At 39.0% G+C, this 18,671-nt stretch overlaps 1 protein-coding gene across 6 annotated transcripts in view; it reads left to right on the forward strand.

The window, feature by feature from the left end:
* Positions 1-18,371, forward strand: part of RCBTB1 (RCC1 and BTB domain containing protein 1) — a 53,774-nt gene extending 35,403 nt beyond the window's left edge. For 5 of the 6 annotated variants that reach the window (XM_027064786.2, XM_053215166.1, XM_027064785.2 and 2 more), the window contains 7 exons: positions 89-196; positions 1,297-1,439; positions 2,421-2,611; positions 6,673-6,799; positions 8,997-9,148; positions 9,695-9,825; positions 16,019-18,371. In XM_027064786.2, coding sequence (XP_026920587.1) covers positions 89-196; positions 1,297-1,439; positions 2,421-2,611; positions 6,673-6,799; positions 8,997-9,148; positions 9,695-9,825; positions 16,019-16,159 — 993 coding nt within the window. In that variant the 3' untranslated portion in view covers positions 16,160-18,371. Of the gene's footprint in view, positions 1-88; positions 197-1,296; positions 1,440-2,420; positions 2,612-6,672; positions 6,800-8,996; positions 9,149-9,694; positions 9,835-16,018 lie in introns of those variants that run through there. The other variant, XM_053215164.1, reaches the window with a different exon arrangement.
* Positions 18,372-18,671: the final 300 nt, after the last annotated feature.

Below are 18,671 nucleotides of genomic sequence, written 5' to 3' on the forward strand. Positions count from 1 at the left end.
AGTTGATTTGTTTAGGTGGACGGCATTTTTGTATCTTCCTTCTTACTAACTGTTTTAAAAGCCTCTTCTCTCCCTTTCTCTCTCTAAGGTGTATGGCTGGGGTTACAATGGCAATGGTCAGCTAGGCTTGGGAAACAATGGCAATCAGCTGACCCCTGTGAGAGTGGCAGCTTTGCACAGCGTGTGTGTGAACCAGGTACGTGTGGTGGACTTCACTGCTGCTCCCGTGTAGCTCCCCTGCTCCGACTCGGAGAAACACTGCACGTTTACCCTTCAGTAGATCCTTTCAGACAATGCCACATGCCTTCATCCTTCACATTTGAAATTCTGTCTTTCCTAAATTCCCATGATGAGAAGGAACACCATGCTGGTGACACATCAGTCTTGGCAAGTAAAAAAAAAAAAAAAAACTATTGGGGCGCCTGGGTGGCTCAGTCGGTGAAGCGTCCGGCTTCAGCTCAGGTCATGATCTCATGGTCCGTGAGTTCATGCCCCGCGTCGGGCTCTGTGCTGACTACTCAGAGCCTGGAGCCTGTTTCAGATTCTGTGTCTCCCTCTCTCTCTGACCCTCCCCCTTCATGCTCTGTCTCTCTCTGTCTCAAAAATAAATAAACGTTAAAAAAAAAAAATTAAAAAAACTATTGGAAAAGTCCAGTAGTCTCAATATTTTTGTTTTTGTTTTTTTAATGTTTTGTTTATTTTATTTTATTTTTTTAATTTTTTTTAACATTTTTTTAATTTATTTTGAGACAGGGAGAGACAGAGGATGAACAGGGGAGGGTCAGAGAGAGGGAGACACAGAATCTGAAACAGGCTCCAGGCTCTGAGCTGTCAGCACAGAGCCCGACGCGGGGCTCAAACTCAAGGAGTGCGAGATCGTGACCTGAGCCGAAGTCGGCTGCTTAACTGACTGAGCCACCCAGGTGCCCCTGTTTTGTTTATTTTAGAGAGAGAGAGACATAGTGTGAGCAGGGGAGGAGCAAAGAGAGAGAGAGGGAGACACAGAATCCGAAGCAGGCTCTGGGCTCTGAGCTGTCAGCACAGAGCCTGACGCAGGGCTCAAACTCACAGACCGTGAGATCATGACCTGAGCTGAAGTCAGATGCTTAAACAACTGAGTCACCCAGATGCCTCAATTTTTGGCTCTTCTAATGCTTTTTTAATGTTCCAGAGAATGTCAGTCCACACCTGACGATGAGTTGACATTCTGCAGAAGCTGGCTGTAATCTTTAAGTAGATGTTTTCCCTGCCCTTCCTGTTTTCCTGTTTATGGTAACCATTTAAATTTACTTGCAGATTGTCTGCGGCTATGCACACACTCTAGCACTAACAGATGAGGGCTTGCTCTATGCCTGGGGAGCTAACACGTATGGGCAGCTGGGAACTGGCAATAAAAATAACCTGCTAAGCCCAGCACACATCATGGTGGAGAAAGAAAGGTAACTTGGCTGTACCATGTGTCGGGACTATGTGTGTGTTTTTGGATTTGGGATTCTGTGTGCTGGAGCTACGGTGTTTGGCTTTGTCACGCTTCTGTTTATTAATATTGTCATTTTGAACAAGAGTTTGAGTAGCAGCCAGAATGGACATGCGGTTGATAGGATTCTCATGTGGCTTCCTAAAATAACCTCCTGTGATTGATAGGCATTAATGCATCTTGATATAATTCTCACATTTCCTGTGGCTCATTTAGTAGGGAAGTAAAATGGGGTCTGTCGCCATGTAGAAATTGAGTGTAGTGTAGACTTTCCTTTGAGCCAACTAAAACAACTTTCAAATCTGCTTTTGAAAGGAGATTTTCTGTTTAAATATTGATTTGATTTAATGTGTCTCACTGGAATAGATGCTTTGTTTGTTCAGCCAAATCTTGAGGTCTTACCCAGTAAGCTTTAGAGTGTTCACTTGTGATTGCAGGACTGTGCCTAAGAAGCCTACTGAGAAATGTGTTTGGCTTGATGTCCATTTGGATAAGGGTCTGTAGAGTCCATTACCCCAAGGCCATCGCTTATTTAGAGGCTGTGAGAAGTTGTGTCAAGGAGGTGGTATATTGAAGGCAGTGTTTTGTTCTTGTTTTTTTGATACTGTCTAAGCCCCCAGAACTGTCAAGACAGTTTCTCTCTGTCCACTTTCCTCATTTACTTTGGTTTCGAGTCCCTTTTTCCAAGTTTTCCCCAACAGTATGTATTATTTATCCTAATTCAGAATGAGGTCAGGATGAGAAGTGGGATGACAAGCAAGGGAAAACCACAATACCCTTGCTGTGATCTTTTGGTTCTGTCCATATGACTTGAAGCTAATGTCCCTCAGTCCTGGGCTGTTTTTTGCAGTGTTGTAAGCATGGCCTTTTTATCTGCCTTGTGTCCCGTGCTGTAGGCTTCTGTGATAAATAAATTACATGCATTTTTCTTAAAACATTTCAGGGTAGTAGAGATTGCGGCCTGCCACTCGGCCCACACGTCGGCTGCCAAGACCCAGGGCGGGCACGTGTACATGTGGGGCCAGTGCCGGGGCCAGTCCGTGATCCTGCCTCACCTCACACACTTCTCCTGCACCGACGACGTGTTCGCCTGCTTCGCCACTCCTGCTGTCTCTTGGCGCCTCCTGTCTGTAGGTAAGAAAGCTCAGGGCAACTTTTTTTTTTTTTTATGTTTGTTTATTTATTTGAAAGAGAACATGCGCAGGGGTAGGGCAGAGAGAGAGAGGGAGAGAGAGAGAACCCTCTGACAGCACAGAGCCCGATGCGGGGCTTGAACTCAGACCACGAGATCATGACCTGAGCTGAAGTCAAGAGTCAGACGCTTAACCAACTGAGCCGCCGAGGTGCCCCTTTCATTTTAATCGAGGTGAAATTTATGTTCATAAAATTCACCATTTGAGGGTGTACAATTCAGAGGCATTTAGTACGTTCATAGTGTTGTGCAGCCACCGTTTGTATCAAGTTCTGAAACATTTTCATCACTCTGAAAGAAAACCCTGTACCTGTTTTGCAGTCACTCCCCATTCTCCTTTCTCCAGCCCTGGCAATCACATACTTTGCTTTTAGTTTCTGTGGATTTACCTATCCTGGATATTTCATATAAAGGAAATCAGTGTGTCACCTTTTGTGTAGCTTCTTTTATGTAATGTTTTTGAGGTTTAACCATGTTGTAGTATATATATAAGTACTCCATTCCTTTTTATGGCTGAATAATATTCTGTTGTATGTATAGACCGCATTTTTTTAATTCATGCATCTGTTGATGGATGTTTGGATGGTTTCCACCTTTTGGCTATTAAGAATAGTGCCATAATAAACATTTGTGTACAAATATTTGAGTAACCTGTTTTTAAGTGCTTTTGTTATACTAAATTTATTATATAATTGAATATGAACCAGAATGAACTTAAAAAAATTAAAAACTCGTAATTTATTTATTTATTTTCAGTATATGAAGTTTATTGTCAAATTGGTTTCCATACAACACCCAGTGCTCATCCCAACAGGTGCCCTCCTCAATACCCATCACCCACCCTCCCCTCCCTCCCACCCCCCATCAACCCTCAGTTCTCAGTTTTTAAGAGTCTCTTATGCTTTGGCTCTCTTCCACTCTAACCTTTTTTTTTTTTTTTCCTTTTTTTCCTTCCCCTCCTCCATGGGTAAAAACTTGTAATTTAAAGGGTGACATGTTAACTCCACTTTCTTTCTCACTTTATCTTTCAACCAGTCTCAAATACTTTTATTTCAGAAGGGCTCAAAAACTGAGCTATTGCAAAGGGTACTGGAATTTAGGGTGATCTTTGGTTATATAATCTGTCCCTTTTCTAAATATTGTCTTCTTCAGGCGTCCATTGATGGAAAAATGGTAAGGTGTCAGAAAGCTGAGTAGCCATTAACAAGATGGGTTTAATCTCTTTTTCTTTTATTTCTTGTTCATTTCTGCATTTTTTGCGATGTATTTCTTCTAAGTTATTCTTTGTATGCAGAGGAAATAAGTGGATCATAATGGCCCTTGTGCTTGGAAATTAATGTAGCTCTTGTCAACTGTGGGGTTTGGGTTGCTTAGCAGTTGATATTAAAGACCAGTCTTGTAGTATGTGTCATGCTCGGGTGTATTAGCCAGCTGGCTGGGGCTGTCCCATCATCAGGTGACCAGTCTTTGTGCTCACGGGGGCAAAGAGTATGTTTAGGAAGAGTTAAGCTGCTGCTCAATTTAATGTGGAATAAACATTTCCAGGTTTTATAACTATAATACAATATTTTTTTGCAGTGAATGTTGTGATTAGAAAATATTTAATTCACAGAATGGGACTGTTTAGCCATAACTACACATAGGTATAGCATGGACAGCCAAACACTATGTACATCTTCAGATTCCCAAGTGCTACTTAACCTGGACCCGTTCATAAAAGGCTTCTCCAGGTACTTGCCTCTCAGAAGTCTAATCCTGAGAAGACATCCTTTTCAGAAGAAAAGTTGTAACATTTTTTAATGTTAAGTTTGGAAAAAATAAGATTCAGAATATCTCGTAGAGGACTTCTTACCACCTGCTAAAAGTCAGAAGGGTTTTCTCTTTCAGTTTATGATCTCAGCTGAGTGTTAGGAAGAAAGATGGTGAAATCACACCTCGGAAGAATACTTCTTCTCTAAAGGGAGTTGTTACACTTGTCAGAAACCAAAATGGGGAAAAGGGTTACTTCAACCCTTAGGACTGATGGCAGAAGTGGAGGCACCGCTCGAAGCTGTTTTGCGGACGGGTGGGGTAGCAGTCTAGGTTCCTGGACTCCTTACCCATCTGAGTCATTTCCTTTCTTCTGTTTGCCAGAGATCCAGGTTACAGGGTGAGGGGAAAGCCTGACTTTTGAGAGATTGTCCACTTTCTGCCAGAGCCAAGAGAGCTCTGTGTTGTGGGAGTTCCAGGGAGGGCTTGGGTGAATGCTATTTCCTTGGGAGGTTCTCATAATAAAGCTCAGGGATGAGCTTACTTGTTAAGTTTCAGCCTAGGTTTTAACAGGTGTCCCTCTAAGAGCAGCAGGCTGCTGAGAGACACAGCTCAGTTCTTTGATGGAGTCCCGTTCTCATCTCATGGTAGAAACCTGTCTCCTGTGTTGACAGCACCTGTGTTCAGTGCCAGTGACCTCTGGAATTTTCTTTGTTTTCCTGTTAGCTGCCTTTTACTGGTTTTCCTTTGTCCACACATAGCACAGGAAGGTGTTACATAATTTGTACAAGTGCCTTTACTTTTCTTCATAAGGACATAGTCCTTCTTACATATAACAGTTCTTATCAGGCAATGTGATCATGTTTTTATAAAACTGTTCCCTTTGAGTGTACATTGTTACTAAGTAAATTTGCTCTTTTTAGATAGCATGTAAGGATTATTTGTACATTAATATTTAGGGCTAATAGGGATGTTTAGATTTCACATACCTAGGAAAAAGGGTTTTTCTGCATAGGAACATGACTGCTTATCATTACTACTTTAGTGGTAAGTTTGTTTCTTGACGCTCCTGGAGTTGAATTTACCAACCCCTTGAGACTACCCCAAAGCAGAGCAAAGGTGTTTTCAGTGTTTCAGTCAAGGAGAATTGATAAATTCTTAGCCCTGGAAGAGAACCACTCAAGTTTTTTTCTTTTTTTTTTTTTTTAATTTTTAAATTTACATCCAAGTTACTTGGCATATAGTGCTAACCCAACATTGATTTCAGTAGCTTTCAGTGATCCATCCCCTACATGTTAATACCCAGTGCTCATCCCAACAAGTGTCTTCCTTATTGCCCCTTACCCATTTAGCTCATCCCCCAATCCACAACCCTCCAGCAAACCCTCTGTTCTCTGTATTTAAGAGTCTCTTATGTTTTATCCCACTCCCTGTTTTTGTATTACTTTTGCCTCCCTTCCCTTAATGTTCATCTGTTTTGTTTCTTAAATTCCACATGAGTGAAGTTACATGATATTTGTCTTTCTTTGACAGACTACTTTCGCTTAGCATAATACCCTCCAGTTCCATCCACGTAGTTGCAAATGACAGGATTTCATTCTTTTTGATTGTTGAGTAATACTCCATTGTAAATATATACCACATCTTCTTTATCCATTCATCCGTCGATAGACATTTGGGCTTTTTCCAGTTTGGCAATGCTATAAACATTGGGAGAACCAATCAAGTTTTAAGTGAGCAGTGATACAATCATGGACTGCCTATAATTTTTCTTTTCTTTTTTAAATATACATTTAAAAGTTTTTAAATGTTTTGTTTTTGAGAGAGAGAGAGGGAGAGATTGGGGAAGGGGCAGAGAGAGAGAGAGATAGAATCTAAAGCAGGCTCCCACCTCCAAGCTGGCTCTCCCCGATGTGGGGCCTGAGCTCACAAACTGTGAGATCATGACCTCAGCCAAAGTCGGACACTCAGCTGACCAAGTCACCCAGGCACCCCTAAAAAATATACATTTTTAAATGTCTCACTTCATATATAAGACTGGTAATTGGCCTTTTCAACTACATACATATTTTTTGGTAGTTTATAGACTTAAGATACGTATTTTAATATGGTGAAATTGATTTGTCAAATAAGGCACAAACTTGAAAAAAATCTGAATTATTCACCTTGCTAATGGTTATCTTTTAGAAGTCTTTTCTTATCTCTGGCACATTTCTTCAGATTTATGTACTAATAATGGGTTTGTTGCTTTCAGAGCATGAAGACTTTTTAACAGTTGCTGAATCACTGAAGAAAGAATTTGATAGTCCGGAAACTGCTGATCTGAAGTTTCGAATTGATGGGAAATATATCCATGTCCATAAAGCTGTTTTGAAAATCAGGTATTTTTGCATGAGCTTAGAGACATCGATAAGCTTACTTTCTTTTTGCAGTCTCCTTTTGGTGACCGCTAAGAAATAGCCTTGGTAGTAGAGAGAAATGGCGCTACTTACTAGATTTGTGAATAGTATCCATGCATTATCTGTGTGTGTGAGTGTGCACTCATGTGCCTTTTTGAAAAAGCATAATGTGGTAGTAGAAATATTTGTATGTATATATTTTTAATATATATATGTATATTGTATACATATAAATATATATGTATACATATATGTGTACATATAAATATATATATATAATATATATATTTAATAAAATATATGTTTATTTTTGAGAGGGAGAGAGAGAGATGAAAAACACGAGAGGGAGAGGGGCAGAGAGAGGGAGACACAGAATCCGAAGCAGGCTCCAGGCCCTGAGCTGTCAGCACAGAGCCTGATGCGGGGCTTGAACTCATGAACTGCGAGATCATGATCTGAGCTGAAGTTGGACATTTAACCGACGGAGCCACTCAGGCTCCCTGTCTATATTGTTTTTTTAAATGAGGTTCTTATGAATTCTTATTTCTATTGACAAATTTACTTACGTGATTAAAAAAATACAAGAGATTAGTTAGTGAAAAGTGTGTATGTCCTCTTAAAGATTCATTCCCCCCCCCATCAAAAAACTCTCATGGTCAGGAGTGATGGACCTCTGGCCCTGAGGGACATGTGATTCCCAATTAAAGGAATGATCTTTAGGGGCGCCTGGGTGGCTCAGTCGGTTAAGCGGCCGACTTCGGCTCAGGTCATGATCTCACAGTCCGTGAGTTCAAGCCCCACGTCGGGCTCTGTGCTGACAGCTCGGAGCCTGGAGCCTGTTTCAGATTCTGTGTCTCCCTCTCTCTGACCCTCCCCCGTTCATGCTCTCTCTCTCTCTCAAAAATAAATAAACGTTAAAAAAATAAATAAAGGAATGATCTTTAGATATAGTAAATGGTGGGAGTTATTTGTATAAATGTGAGGGAACTTTGTATTTATTAATAACAGTTTGGACTCTTGCCCCCTAAGGCTGCCATCACTGAGAAGGAGGCACATGAAGTGAGACCATAGAGTTAAACTGGTCCTTTTTGAAATGTAGTTAAAAACCTCTTTACAAAATAACACGTTTTAAGGGAACCTAAAAGCCATATATATCATTCATTACTAAGAGAGTAAATATCTGAACCAAAGGAATGAAATTATAGACTGGAAATGTTCTTTCTGGGAACCTGTGGTCAACTAGTCTGTTCCTTTCATGCATAGTTTTCTGACCCATTTGTCATTCCTTGCCTAGACAACTATTTCTTTTAACTTCTCAGATGAAGTAATTTCTTATGTAGATGGAGCCATTCTTTTGGTTGTGAATGGATTTTGAAAATATTCTGTTTATTTATACCGTATCTCATTTTAAAAGGATTTGAAAAGATGATTTTTTAAAACTGAAATATGTAGAAAACCCAGTTTTAGAAATCAATTTTGCATGTAGGTGGCTTTTTACATGCAAATATAACATAAAAAGACCCACTTAGATTTTTTAAAAACTCTGTGACTTTCCTAGTGAATGTTTTTTCTGAGTAAGTTAGTAACAGACTTGGGTGTATTGGAGAGGGAGCAGGTCAAAGCAGAGGAACAAAATAGGACTGATGGCTGTTTTGGAGATGAGTCAGAAAAGGAGGAAAATTGTCATGTGAGGTAATGTGATAATCATCAGCCTAAATGTGATCCAGTTAACATTGAAAGCGGTTTTAAGAATATGCTGATTACTTGAAAATTAAAAACCAAATGAGTTATTTGAATGATGTTGATGTATCGTCAAAGATTTGAACTCTCTTTTCTGAATTTCCTTTAATTTCATTGTTTGAAATGCATTTCTGTATAATCTTGTTAAGAAAAACGAGGGAGCAAAATCCTTGATCTGGATGAGGACTATCAAAGGCAAACAGTGGTGCACCTGAGGGCTGGGTACTTCTAGGCCCTACTTAGAATCCTTAGTATTTAATAGGAGATGCCCATCAGAAAATGCAAGTGAATAGATTCAGAAGGTGAATGTAAAAGCCTGTGCTAGCTAAAGATTCATAAGCCTGTGAGTGTGGGCCTGAATATAGTAGTAGGTAGGGAGACCTGTAAGAGTTGTTGGATTTCGTCAACTTCATTAGATAACTTTGCTTGTTCTGTCTAGGTGTGAGCACTTTCGATCCATGTTCCAGTCTTACTGGAATGAGGATATGAAGGAGGTGATAGAAATAGACCAGTTTTCTTACCCAGTGTACCGTGCCTTTCTCCAGTACCTCTACACAGATACAGTGGACCTGCCACCTGAAGATGCTATAGGTACCTCAGCCACCGGGACGGGCCAGGCCTCACGAGCAAAAATCTCTCCCTCCACGTTCTCACAGTACTGAAGTGTAAAAAGTTTCAACTCAGTTGGCTTTTACATGGTTTTTAGAAAATATTTGAAGTAAATGTCTTTAAAAATAGTATTGTATAAGTTGTTATGGTTCACAATTATAGACCTAGTTTATTTATGGCTATGGACTTATTTTAATTTTAATAATTTTTAATTTTCTAATATTTTAATTTTTAATATGTTGCTAATGCATTTAGTGTATCCTCTTGGAAACAAAAGAAGGGGGGCAATTCCATTTATTCCCCTTCTTTTGTACTGTAGAGGAAGTTGTATAAAGCGAGTGTAGGGAGAGGTCTGTTCTGGGGTGGGGAGGGGAGTGAAAAAGAGGATCTATTTAATAACCTTTAGGGTAGCATTCATTAAGAAACTTTTGATTCATCTCCATAACTCTTTTCACCAAAATGAAATATATATGTTTATAAATTAAGGCAAAATATCATAAACTTGGTGAAATTCTTTTTTGTTTTTAGGTCTTTTGGACTTGGCCACGTCTTACTGTGAAAACCGGCTGAAAAAGCTCTGTCAGCACATTATCAAGCGTGGAATTACGGTGGAGAATGCCTTTTCATTATTCTCTGCTGCAGTCAGATACGATGCAGAGGTAACATAAACAGCAAACTGAAGCCAACCCCTCCAGCTCCCTGTGCTCTGCCTCCCACCCTTTTCTTGCATGAGACAAGGAACATGAGTAATTTCGTATCTGTGTATGCTCTGAAATTCTATCATTGTCTAATTGTAACTCATAATGATTCATGTGCGAAGAGCTTGCTCTGGACTCCTTTTTATTTGTGTGTTTGTTGTGGATGGTTGATTTTGCACTGGATTGAATTCTTAATCTGGGGTTCACGGGTCTCTAAAGAATCTATGAAAGAATGGCCTTTTGAGAGTCTGAAATTTTGCATTTGGTGTGTTTTCTTGAAGTTAAGAATCAGGGCATCATCATATTGTAGGCTTCTTGTGAGCAGAACTGTTTCTTATTCTCTGTATTCTGTAGTGCCTGGCACATAGTAGGCACTGGATGATAAATGTTTGTTGAACTGAATGAATATGGTACCACCTGAAGGATACATTAAGGATAATTAGCAAACTAAAGTCTGGTACGGTTTTATAAATTTTATAAATTTATAGAGAATATAAGGTAGAGAGCAACAGCCTTGGAGTCCAGCTAAGGCATACACCTTTAATGACACAATTAGCCCGTTCTTAGAGGTAGTATTTTGTCATCATTTGACAAGGCAGGGTACGCGGTATTGAGATTTACCAAACACCTGCAGGGATCTTCTCCTTTATCAAACTTAGGGATCCAAATGGACCATTATGTTTTGTATTTTCAAAGTGCATCCTATTTTTATTTGAAATTACATTATCATAAATATTTGCTAAGGTCAAATATAGTTGACTTTCTCTGTGGCCTGACAGCAGATTTGGTGATTAAATTATTTCTAATAGGAAATGGATGTCTAGATTTTTTTCTTGCCTTTTCTGTGACACCATGAACTTATTTATTAGAAGTGCCCTTTAGGTTGCATTTCTACCTAGTGATGTAATTTTAAATTGGTCAGTGCCCTTTCTGTCCATTTGGTAATTCACTTTTAGCATCTTCTCTGTATCTCTCCCTTTTCCTTACTACTAATGAGTTCCATATTCTAGGGGTTAGGATATTGCTGATTAAAACCAGTTAGAACCACCTGGGCAGAGGCAAACATCTCAGCTCTAGTTGCTGGAAATTTCTCATTTTAAGTTAAAACCTATCCCATCAAGTTTCCAGGAAAAAACCTTATGGCACTTCTACCTGTGCCAGCTGATCACTTTTTTAAATTAGCTTTCATTTTTCTCATGCTAAGTATAGACATTAGATACCAACTCTTCCCTGAGACTGCAAATGTGTTTCCCTGAGTCTGGCACAGTGTGGGCATATGGTTGGCCCTCAAGAATGTATGCTGAGTTTAATGACTGAGTGAATATATTTGAAACACCTTGCCATGAAGGTGTCCTTTTAAAAATGAAGAAAACAATAAAACTCCAAACCCCCCAAATATTAATACATTCAATGTAGAAAACTTGGAACGTAGAAGACAAAAAGAGAAAGAATCACTTCTTTCTTTCTAGGCTGTATTTTTTTTGGGGGGGGGGGATTCTTCTAGGAGTTACCTTGTATTTCCCTTAATGCAATAGAATGTAGTAAGTAAATAAATGAAGTGTTTAGAATGTAAAAATAAAACCTACTAGCTGTATCTATAAGTTGATGGGAAGCTGCCACTAAGATTAGAAATTTACCACCAAAATATTGACTTTCAGAAGCTCCGCTTAGGGAGACTAGATGACTTTGCCTTCATTCTGTGGTTGAAATGCTAGGAAGATGGAAGACAAGCTTCTCACATTTTTTCTGTTTCCTGTAAGTTCTTGTGGTTTCCCCATACCCCCTTTTGACAAGGTAATTTTGCAGCAAATAGACACACATAAAAGCAACAAAAATGTATTGGCTCAGTAGTTAGGAAGATTTTTCTGGTTGTTGTGGAGCCCCGGCATTCTGAATGCACTGTCAGTCTTCCTCCAAGTTTTAAGTGAAGAACAACCTGGCAGAGGAGCACTTCAGAATTCCTCCAGTACAAACCCAAATAAATGTTGCCATCAAGGGAGTAGATGTGAAAAAAACATTGTATCAAGATAGTTAGTATCTTATTACACAAATTTTGAAATGTTTCTATTTATACAGTTTCTTTTCAGGAAATGTTTGTTTTCTGTGTGTTTTGGGGGTTTTTTGTTTGTTGGAATGAGAACGCGAGCTGGGAGAGGGGCAGAGGGAGGGAATCTTAAGCAGGCTCCACGCTCAGCACAGAGCCCAACGCAGGGCTTGATGCCACAACACTGGGATCATGACCTGATATGATCTGTTCAACCCACTGAGCCACTCAGGCACCCCCTAGTGTATCTGAACATCAGGAGAAATAGTTGGGAGGGAAGTATTATTTGTTGAACCTAGAGTGGAGAGTTTTCCAGAAAATCCTCCTTGCTTAGCAATTTAAGTCCTAAGATTTTGCTCTTGGAAGCAATAAATATAAGGCCAGGAATCTAATTCCAGAATTAGTTTGGGATATGGGTGTTGAAAGTTTTGCGCTAAAACCATATGGCCAGCATTTTTTCTTCTTCACAAAATTAAAAGTTTTCTGTGATCAGTAAACTGTAAAGTATTTTTTGGTTAGTGAGAGTGCCTTTTCTTTATTTTGTCCTATTAAGACTGTAAGTACATTGTAGTGGTGCCTGGGTGGCTCAGTCGGTTGAGCGACCGACTTCTGCTCAGGTCATGATCACACGGTTTGTGAGTTCGAGCCCCGCGTTGGGCTCTCTGCTGACAGCTCGGAACCTGGAGCCTGCTTCTGATTCTGTCTCCCTCTCTCTGCCCCTCCCCCACTCATGCTTGCACGCGCGCACGCGCGCTCTCTGTCTCAGAAATAAATAAACATTAAAAAAAAAGACTTTAAGCACATTCTAAAAACTAGAGACCACTTTGATATGGAATATTTTGTACCTGATATACTAGGAAACAGATTCTAAACTTACAGTTTTGGGGGTTTGTTTTATTACTACTTTAACAATAATTTTGGGCAAAGTTAGGTGTGGTTCACAATTTCTTGCCATGCAGAATATGTCTCAAGGGGGGCTTGTGACACATAGGTAGCCTGTCTCATCCTGGCCAAGTAGCCTTCCATAGAAAAATCAGCATTCGACTATTTTAGCTTTGGAGGACTGAAGACTGGATAAGAACTCCATTTAGGCTGCAATAGCATTTTTTAAAATGTGGATATTTAGACCATCAATTGTGTTTTAAGAAGATCTGTGGAAAGGAAAAATGACTCATTCTCGGAATACATAAATTATTGGAATAATTTAATTTAAACATTGAAAAATTTGGAATGAGTTTATAAATTAGAGTAGCAATTTATTTTGATCTTCCTTGCTAATTACAACAAATCTGACATTTTATCTGATTTGCCTCAGAGCCACTTTATAATAATTTCACCACAAAATGTGATGAATATGGAATTACTTCTGATATACCAAAAATATTGTATTAGAGCCCCTGATTTTACACTCTTTCCCACTTTTATATTCCGTCGGCCTTAAGAAGATGCTTTCATTCTATTATGAACGTTTTTCATCTACGGGTCAAGTAATCCTTTTTATTCTTCTTGGAAATGTTTTATATAAACATTTAAACATATATAAGCTTTTATACAAAGCCCAGCAGTTCTGTTACAGTTAACTTACCAGTTGGGTAAGTGTTGTATTTTCTTTTCTGGATAATTGAAGATGTGATACATTTGCAGAGTGAGGTGAACAGATCATGTAGGTTCTCAAAATATTCAAGAATTATCAGGAAAATATTGATCTCGTTCACACATCAGAGGCAGGCTGGCTCAGGGCATCGGCTGCTAAGTGAGTTGCATGACTGTGCCACTCTGTTCATGCAGGTGAGCTTGCATATCCAGTTTCTCTCTCCAAGGGCACTCAGTGCTTCCTTTTCCATAGACCTGCCTGAAGCAAGAGTCAGTTATTAAATAAGTTCTTTAAACAACCCAGCTTTTAGGTTATTTTCAGGATTCACTAGTCAGGTTTGTAATGTTTGAAACTGCTAAACATTTTTTGAATACTGAGCTATCTTACCAATTCAGACTCATTGGAGGGGAAGGGAAGACGGTTTGCTAGAGCTGTTTTCATAAATGTATGAAGTGATTTATAACTAGAGGTGCCGTCTGTGTACCTGTGCTATATAAAAAGTTCTTCAGAGTTTATACTCAAGATAGTCTTTGGATATACTCATTGTTTGACCTCTGAAGATCTTGAATTCCGGATCTGTAGACACTGTAATGAGGTTTTACAGTGCCAGAATTTAGTGCAATCTTCCTTGAATTTGAAATTGTATAATTAAGAGTCAATATTTAAAGATCCTCATCTGATACATTAGATGGTTTGAGAGACTTTCTGTGCTTATGACTGGTTATTTCTTCCTAAAATATGTGTAGATAAACTAGTTGTCTCTTTTTGATAAATAAGATAAAAATGACTTTTCTCTCCTTGTGGAATATAATTTAGTCCCAAAGCTGTGTGTTAATCATTGGGTTATTATACCAGGAGTAGGACTTTTTCTTCAATAATTGAGAGGGAATGTTTAATATAGTTTAACATTATAGTTTATTATAACACACGGAACATTCAGCTGTACTTCAGCCCACTGGGAATCTCTTATTTAAAAACGTGGATCTGGAGATTGTGCTGATATTTTAAATGCATTGTGAATTCTCTAGAAAGCAAAACTCTGTCAGCAGCTGGCTGATACACATTAGATGTGGTTTATCTCTTACTGGTTATATGACTGGAAGGGGACATCATTCAGCTAGGGACAGAGGGACCCTCAGAATAGGCAAGTATTTGTTCGCAGGGGTCTGCAATGAGAGAGTAGAAAGGAGACGTGTCTCTGTGTTTGTGTGGGTCCTTCCCCATTCTGCCTGACCTTCTCATTGCACGGTGGCTGGAAACATGAAGCCAAGACGCTGCGGTTTAAATGTTGTCCAGTTCCTGGTTTGATAGAACCCTGAGTATTGACCTTCAGTGTAGCTGGCAAAGTTACAAGAATCAAGGTATTGGTGATAAGAGCTTTTAGTGTGATTTGCTGTTATATAGTTAGTCTTTGTATACATTCCAGTACCTAATGGATTTAATAAATTTTGGGTGTTCTGGCGTTTCAAGGAACAAACATGGTAGTGTTTTGCTGGGGATGAAAGGCTCTGTTAGCATTGGCAGAAAATTTTAACACTTGTATATATTACTTCTGGATGTCGGTAGCTGATGACTTCTTTTGTCTGAGTGAAAACTCCAGACTGAATATTTTCCTCTGGACCGACTATCTGAGAAATTAGTGTGTGGAAGTGGGAGTGTGTCTTTCTTTGTGGCTTTAACAATGAAGGCATTTTTATCTCGGAGAGTGTGAAAATGAATTTAAGGTCTGTGGAATTTTTTTTTTTTTTTATGTGTCTCCTTAGGACATCTCTTCATCACTTTTGTATTTCTTAAGGTCTTCCTTAAGCTAAATAACCCACATCTTAATTCTTTTCTCTGACTTGACTGTGGTCAAACATACATTGGAGTAAAGTTGCTTTCAGCTTTGTTTTTAATTATTATTGAAGAAGAATTGACGTATAATACTGTATTAGTTTCAGGTGTACGCTTTCAGCTTGTTAAAGTCTTTGCATGTGACCGGACTGTGTGACAGCCATGCGGAGGCTGTCCCCCCATAGGCTCTGTGAATGGGTGTACGTTCTAGAGAGTCAGACTTGAGGTAGGGGAGGTGTTGTGACTAAATAGTACGTGCTTTTCTTTTTTTATTTAAAAAAAAAATTTAATGTTTATTTCTGTGTGTGTGAGAGACAGAGCATGAGCGGGGAAGGGGCAGAGACAGAGGGAGACACAGAATCCAAGGCAGGCTCCAGGCTCCGAGCTGTCAGCGCAGAGCCCGACGCAGAGCTCGAACTCACTCTCAGTGAGATCATGACCTGAGCTGAAGTCGGACACTCATCCGACTACTGAGCCACTCAGGCGCCTCAATAGTACGTGCTTTTCTGATGCCGACCTATGTACAGTCACTTGTTTGCTTAGTTTGAGGTTTCTGGCCTCAAATATCTTTTCTAGGGGAGGGTGAAAGATTTGGGATGAGGGGTTTGAATAGAAGAAGTAATTTGATCAAAGTTAATAAAAAAAAGCCTCTTTTTGTTTTTATTTTTGTTGTGTGTGTCCAGGATTTAGAAGAATTCTGCTTTAAGTTTTGCATCAATCATTTGACAGAAGTTACACAGACTGCAGCATTTTGGCAAATGGATGGCCCTCTGCTAAAGGAATTCATTGCTAAAGCCAGTAAATGTGGAGCCTTTAAGAACTGAAGCCCCAGGCTGCTGGGTTTTGTGAATGCTCTGGGGCACTGGCCATGGTGGCTGCTTTGTGCTCTGCGGGTGATGTAATTTTGCAGGTAAAAAACCCGTCAGCTTGTTTGTTTTTCACATCTTGAGACACCATTCTCCGTGTAGGAATGTATGAAGGATGTACAGCTTTTCCTGAACCCGTTCTAAACAAGTCTTGTTTCCAGATATGTGCATTTTAAATGTGACCTTAATTTGGCTGGAACATTGTAAAGGGGTGAAAGTTTAGCTGGTCGTTTGTGTTTTGTTTTGTTTTGTTTTGTTTTTGATTAGAGGAACTGCTGAACTTGGAGAAGTTTGCGGTAATTCTCCCGGCTCACATAGTAACAACCCTTTCGACCCCAGGAACTGGGATGGTTTGTAGATTGTGAGATAGACATAAGAGGCCCCACCTTGAATTAAAGATGCTGACTTTGGGGCTTGTTGAAATGCTGCATCAGTTGCTAGTTCACTAGCCGTACTGTGAAGGAGTAGTGAAGATAGTTTGAGGTTTTTGTGTGTGTTTGTACTACTGAGGTCCTTTGTTAACCTCATCGTGTATCAAAAAACAATATTCAGTTTAATATGAGTTAAACCTATTACGATGATGATTATGCAAAGATAAACTTGTAGGCTAGCCAAGGTTTCTCTTAAGAATTAAGTCCATAAAGAGTAGTAATTTAGGACTACCTGTAAAAAGTTGATATCGAAAGAAACTTTGGATAGAGGTCAATATTTTATAGAGTATCCACTACTATCCAACAGTGTTTTGTTTTATTAAGATACAGTCTAAGAGCTGAAGTTTAAATTTGATTCCCCACCGTTTCCCCTATAAACGCTAATCATGAGAAGAAAGTAATGGCATATTCAGCATACTCTTGCCTTCCTAAATTATGGCTGCTAGACGATCAGATCCACTACATCTGACTCACAAGGTGTTCTTAAAACCAGCTTTCTGGCAGGACTTCATAGAATTTCTCTCTTTTATCTATAGGCCAAGTGTCACACCTTTGCTTGTTTGCAACTTCAGCTTTCGTTTTTTATTTCCTCGTCTTTTGATTGTGTTAGGTATAATATTTAGCACAATATAACTTTGAAAAAGGATCAAAATTATGATTTCCCTGAAAAGACCTTTTTAAATAGGATCCTTTTAAGTTCAAGTTTTTTGGGTTTTTTTGTTTGTTTGTTTCTTTTTTGGTCTGGTTATGAACATGACTTTTGGAGGAAGAGTGTTCAACTCTGAGTTTTATCATGTGTGTCTGTTGAGCTTGCTGTAAGAACAAAGCTTTGTTCTCTCTGGCTCACAGACTCATTTCCATTTGTGGGCATTCCCTTAGTGAACGGTTTCCTGTTTGGAAGGTGCCTCATCTGAACTTGGAGCCCAAATACATTTTCAGAGTCAAATTAACAAGAGAGTGAAGATATGCTGCAGCTACTATTTTTAGCAGTGTTTCTAAGTGTGTCTGAGGGTTTGGATGGGAGTGAGGGCCCAAAGATAGGAATTCATTGATAAGTGAGATAAATTCAAACCTAGAAGTCCCAGCTCCCTTTTCTTGACCATGTTGCAAGTGATTGAAGCCCAGTCAGTTATTAATTAGGATTAGTTCTGCAACATGATAGAATTTTTCTTACTAGGTTGATGAATGCACATTAATTTGATTATTAGCTATGATGGGTGGTGTTCATAACAATCACTGTTCTATAGGCTTATGATCTGGACAAAACAAGACCTGCGGTATGTTTACTATTGCTCTTACTTGAAAAAAACCTAAAGCACAAATTAAAGTAGTAGATCCATTTCCATAGATTGTTCATTCATTCAACAAATATTTACTGAGGTTCCTTATATAGGTAAAGAACCACTTCTCAGATTACCGAGTAATTTGTATGAGTGTGTATGTAGTGAAGAACATGGAAATACGTTCTTTGAAAAGTACTTGAGTATCCTTTTTTTTTTTAATACACTCTTATTTTTCTACTTGGTTTCATTGTTAATCATAGCAGGAAATGAAAACTGTTCTTTGAGTTGTTTTTTTCATCTGATGTGATAATGAAAGCCAAAGTATTCATATTTCTTAAGATAACCCTAACTGTACTCTTGAACTTCTTACTGGAATAATATTTGATACTCTAGTATATAGGCTGTATTTATGTAATGTTTAGAATGACATGTTAATAAATAATCTGTCAAGACATACATGCAGAGTTGTTTTTCCCTCTCAAAAATCAGTAATGTGCAGCCTTAAAATGGAAGGAAGTTCTAACACATGCTGCAACCTGGATGAACCCCAAGGACATTATGCTGGGTAAAATATGCCAGTCACAGAAGTACAAATACTGCATGATCCCACCCACACAAGGTAACTAACCTAGTCAAATTCACAGAGACAAAGCAGAATGCTAGTTGCCAGAGGTTGGAGGTGGGAGAGAGGGCTTAGGAGCTAATGTTTAATGGATACAGTTTCAGTTTTGCAAAATATAAAGAATTACGGAGATG

This window comes from Acinonyx jubatus, chromosome A1 (genome assembly GCF_027475565.1).
Source record: "Acinonyx jubatus isolate Ajub_Pintada_27869175 chromosome A1, VMU_Ajub_asm_v1.0, whole genome shotgun sequence".
Classification (NCBI taxonomy): domain Eukaryota; kingdom Metazoa; phylum Chordata; class Mammalia; order Carnivora; family Felidae; genus Acinonyx; species Acinonyx jubatus.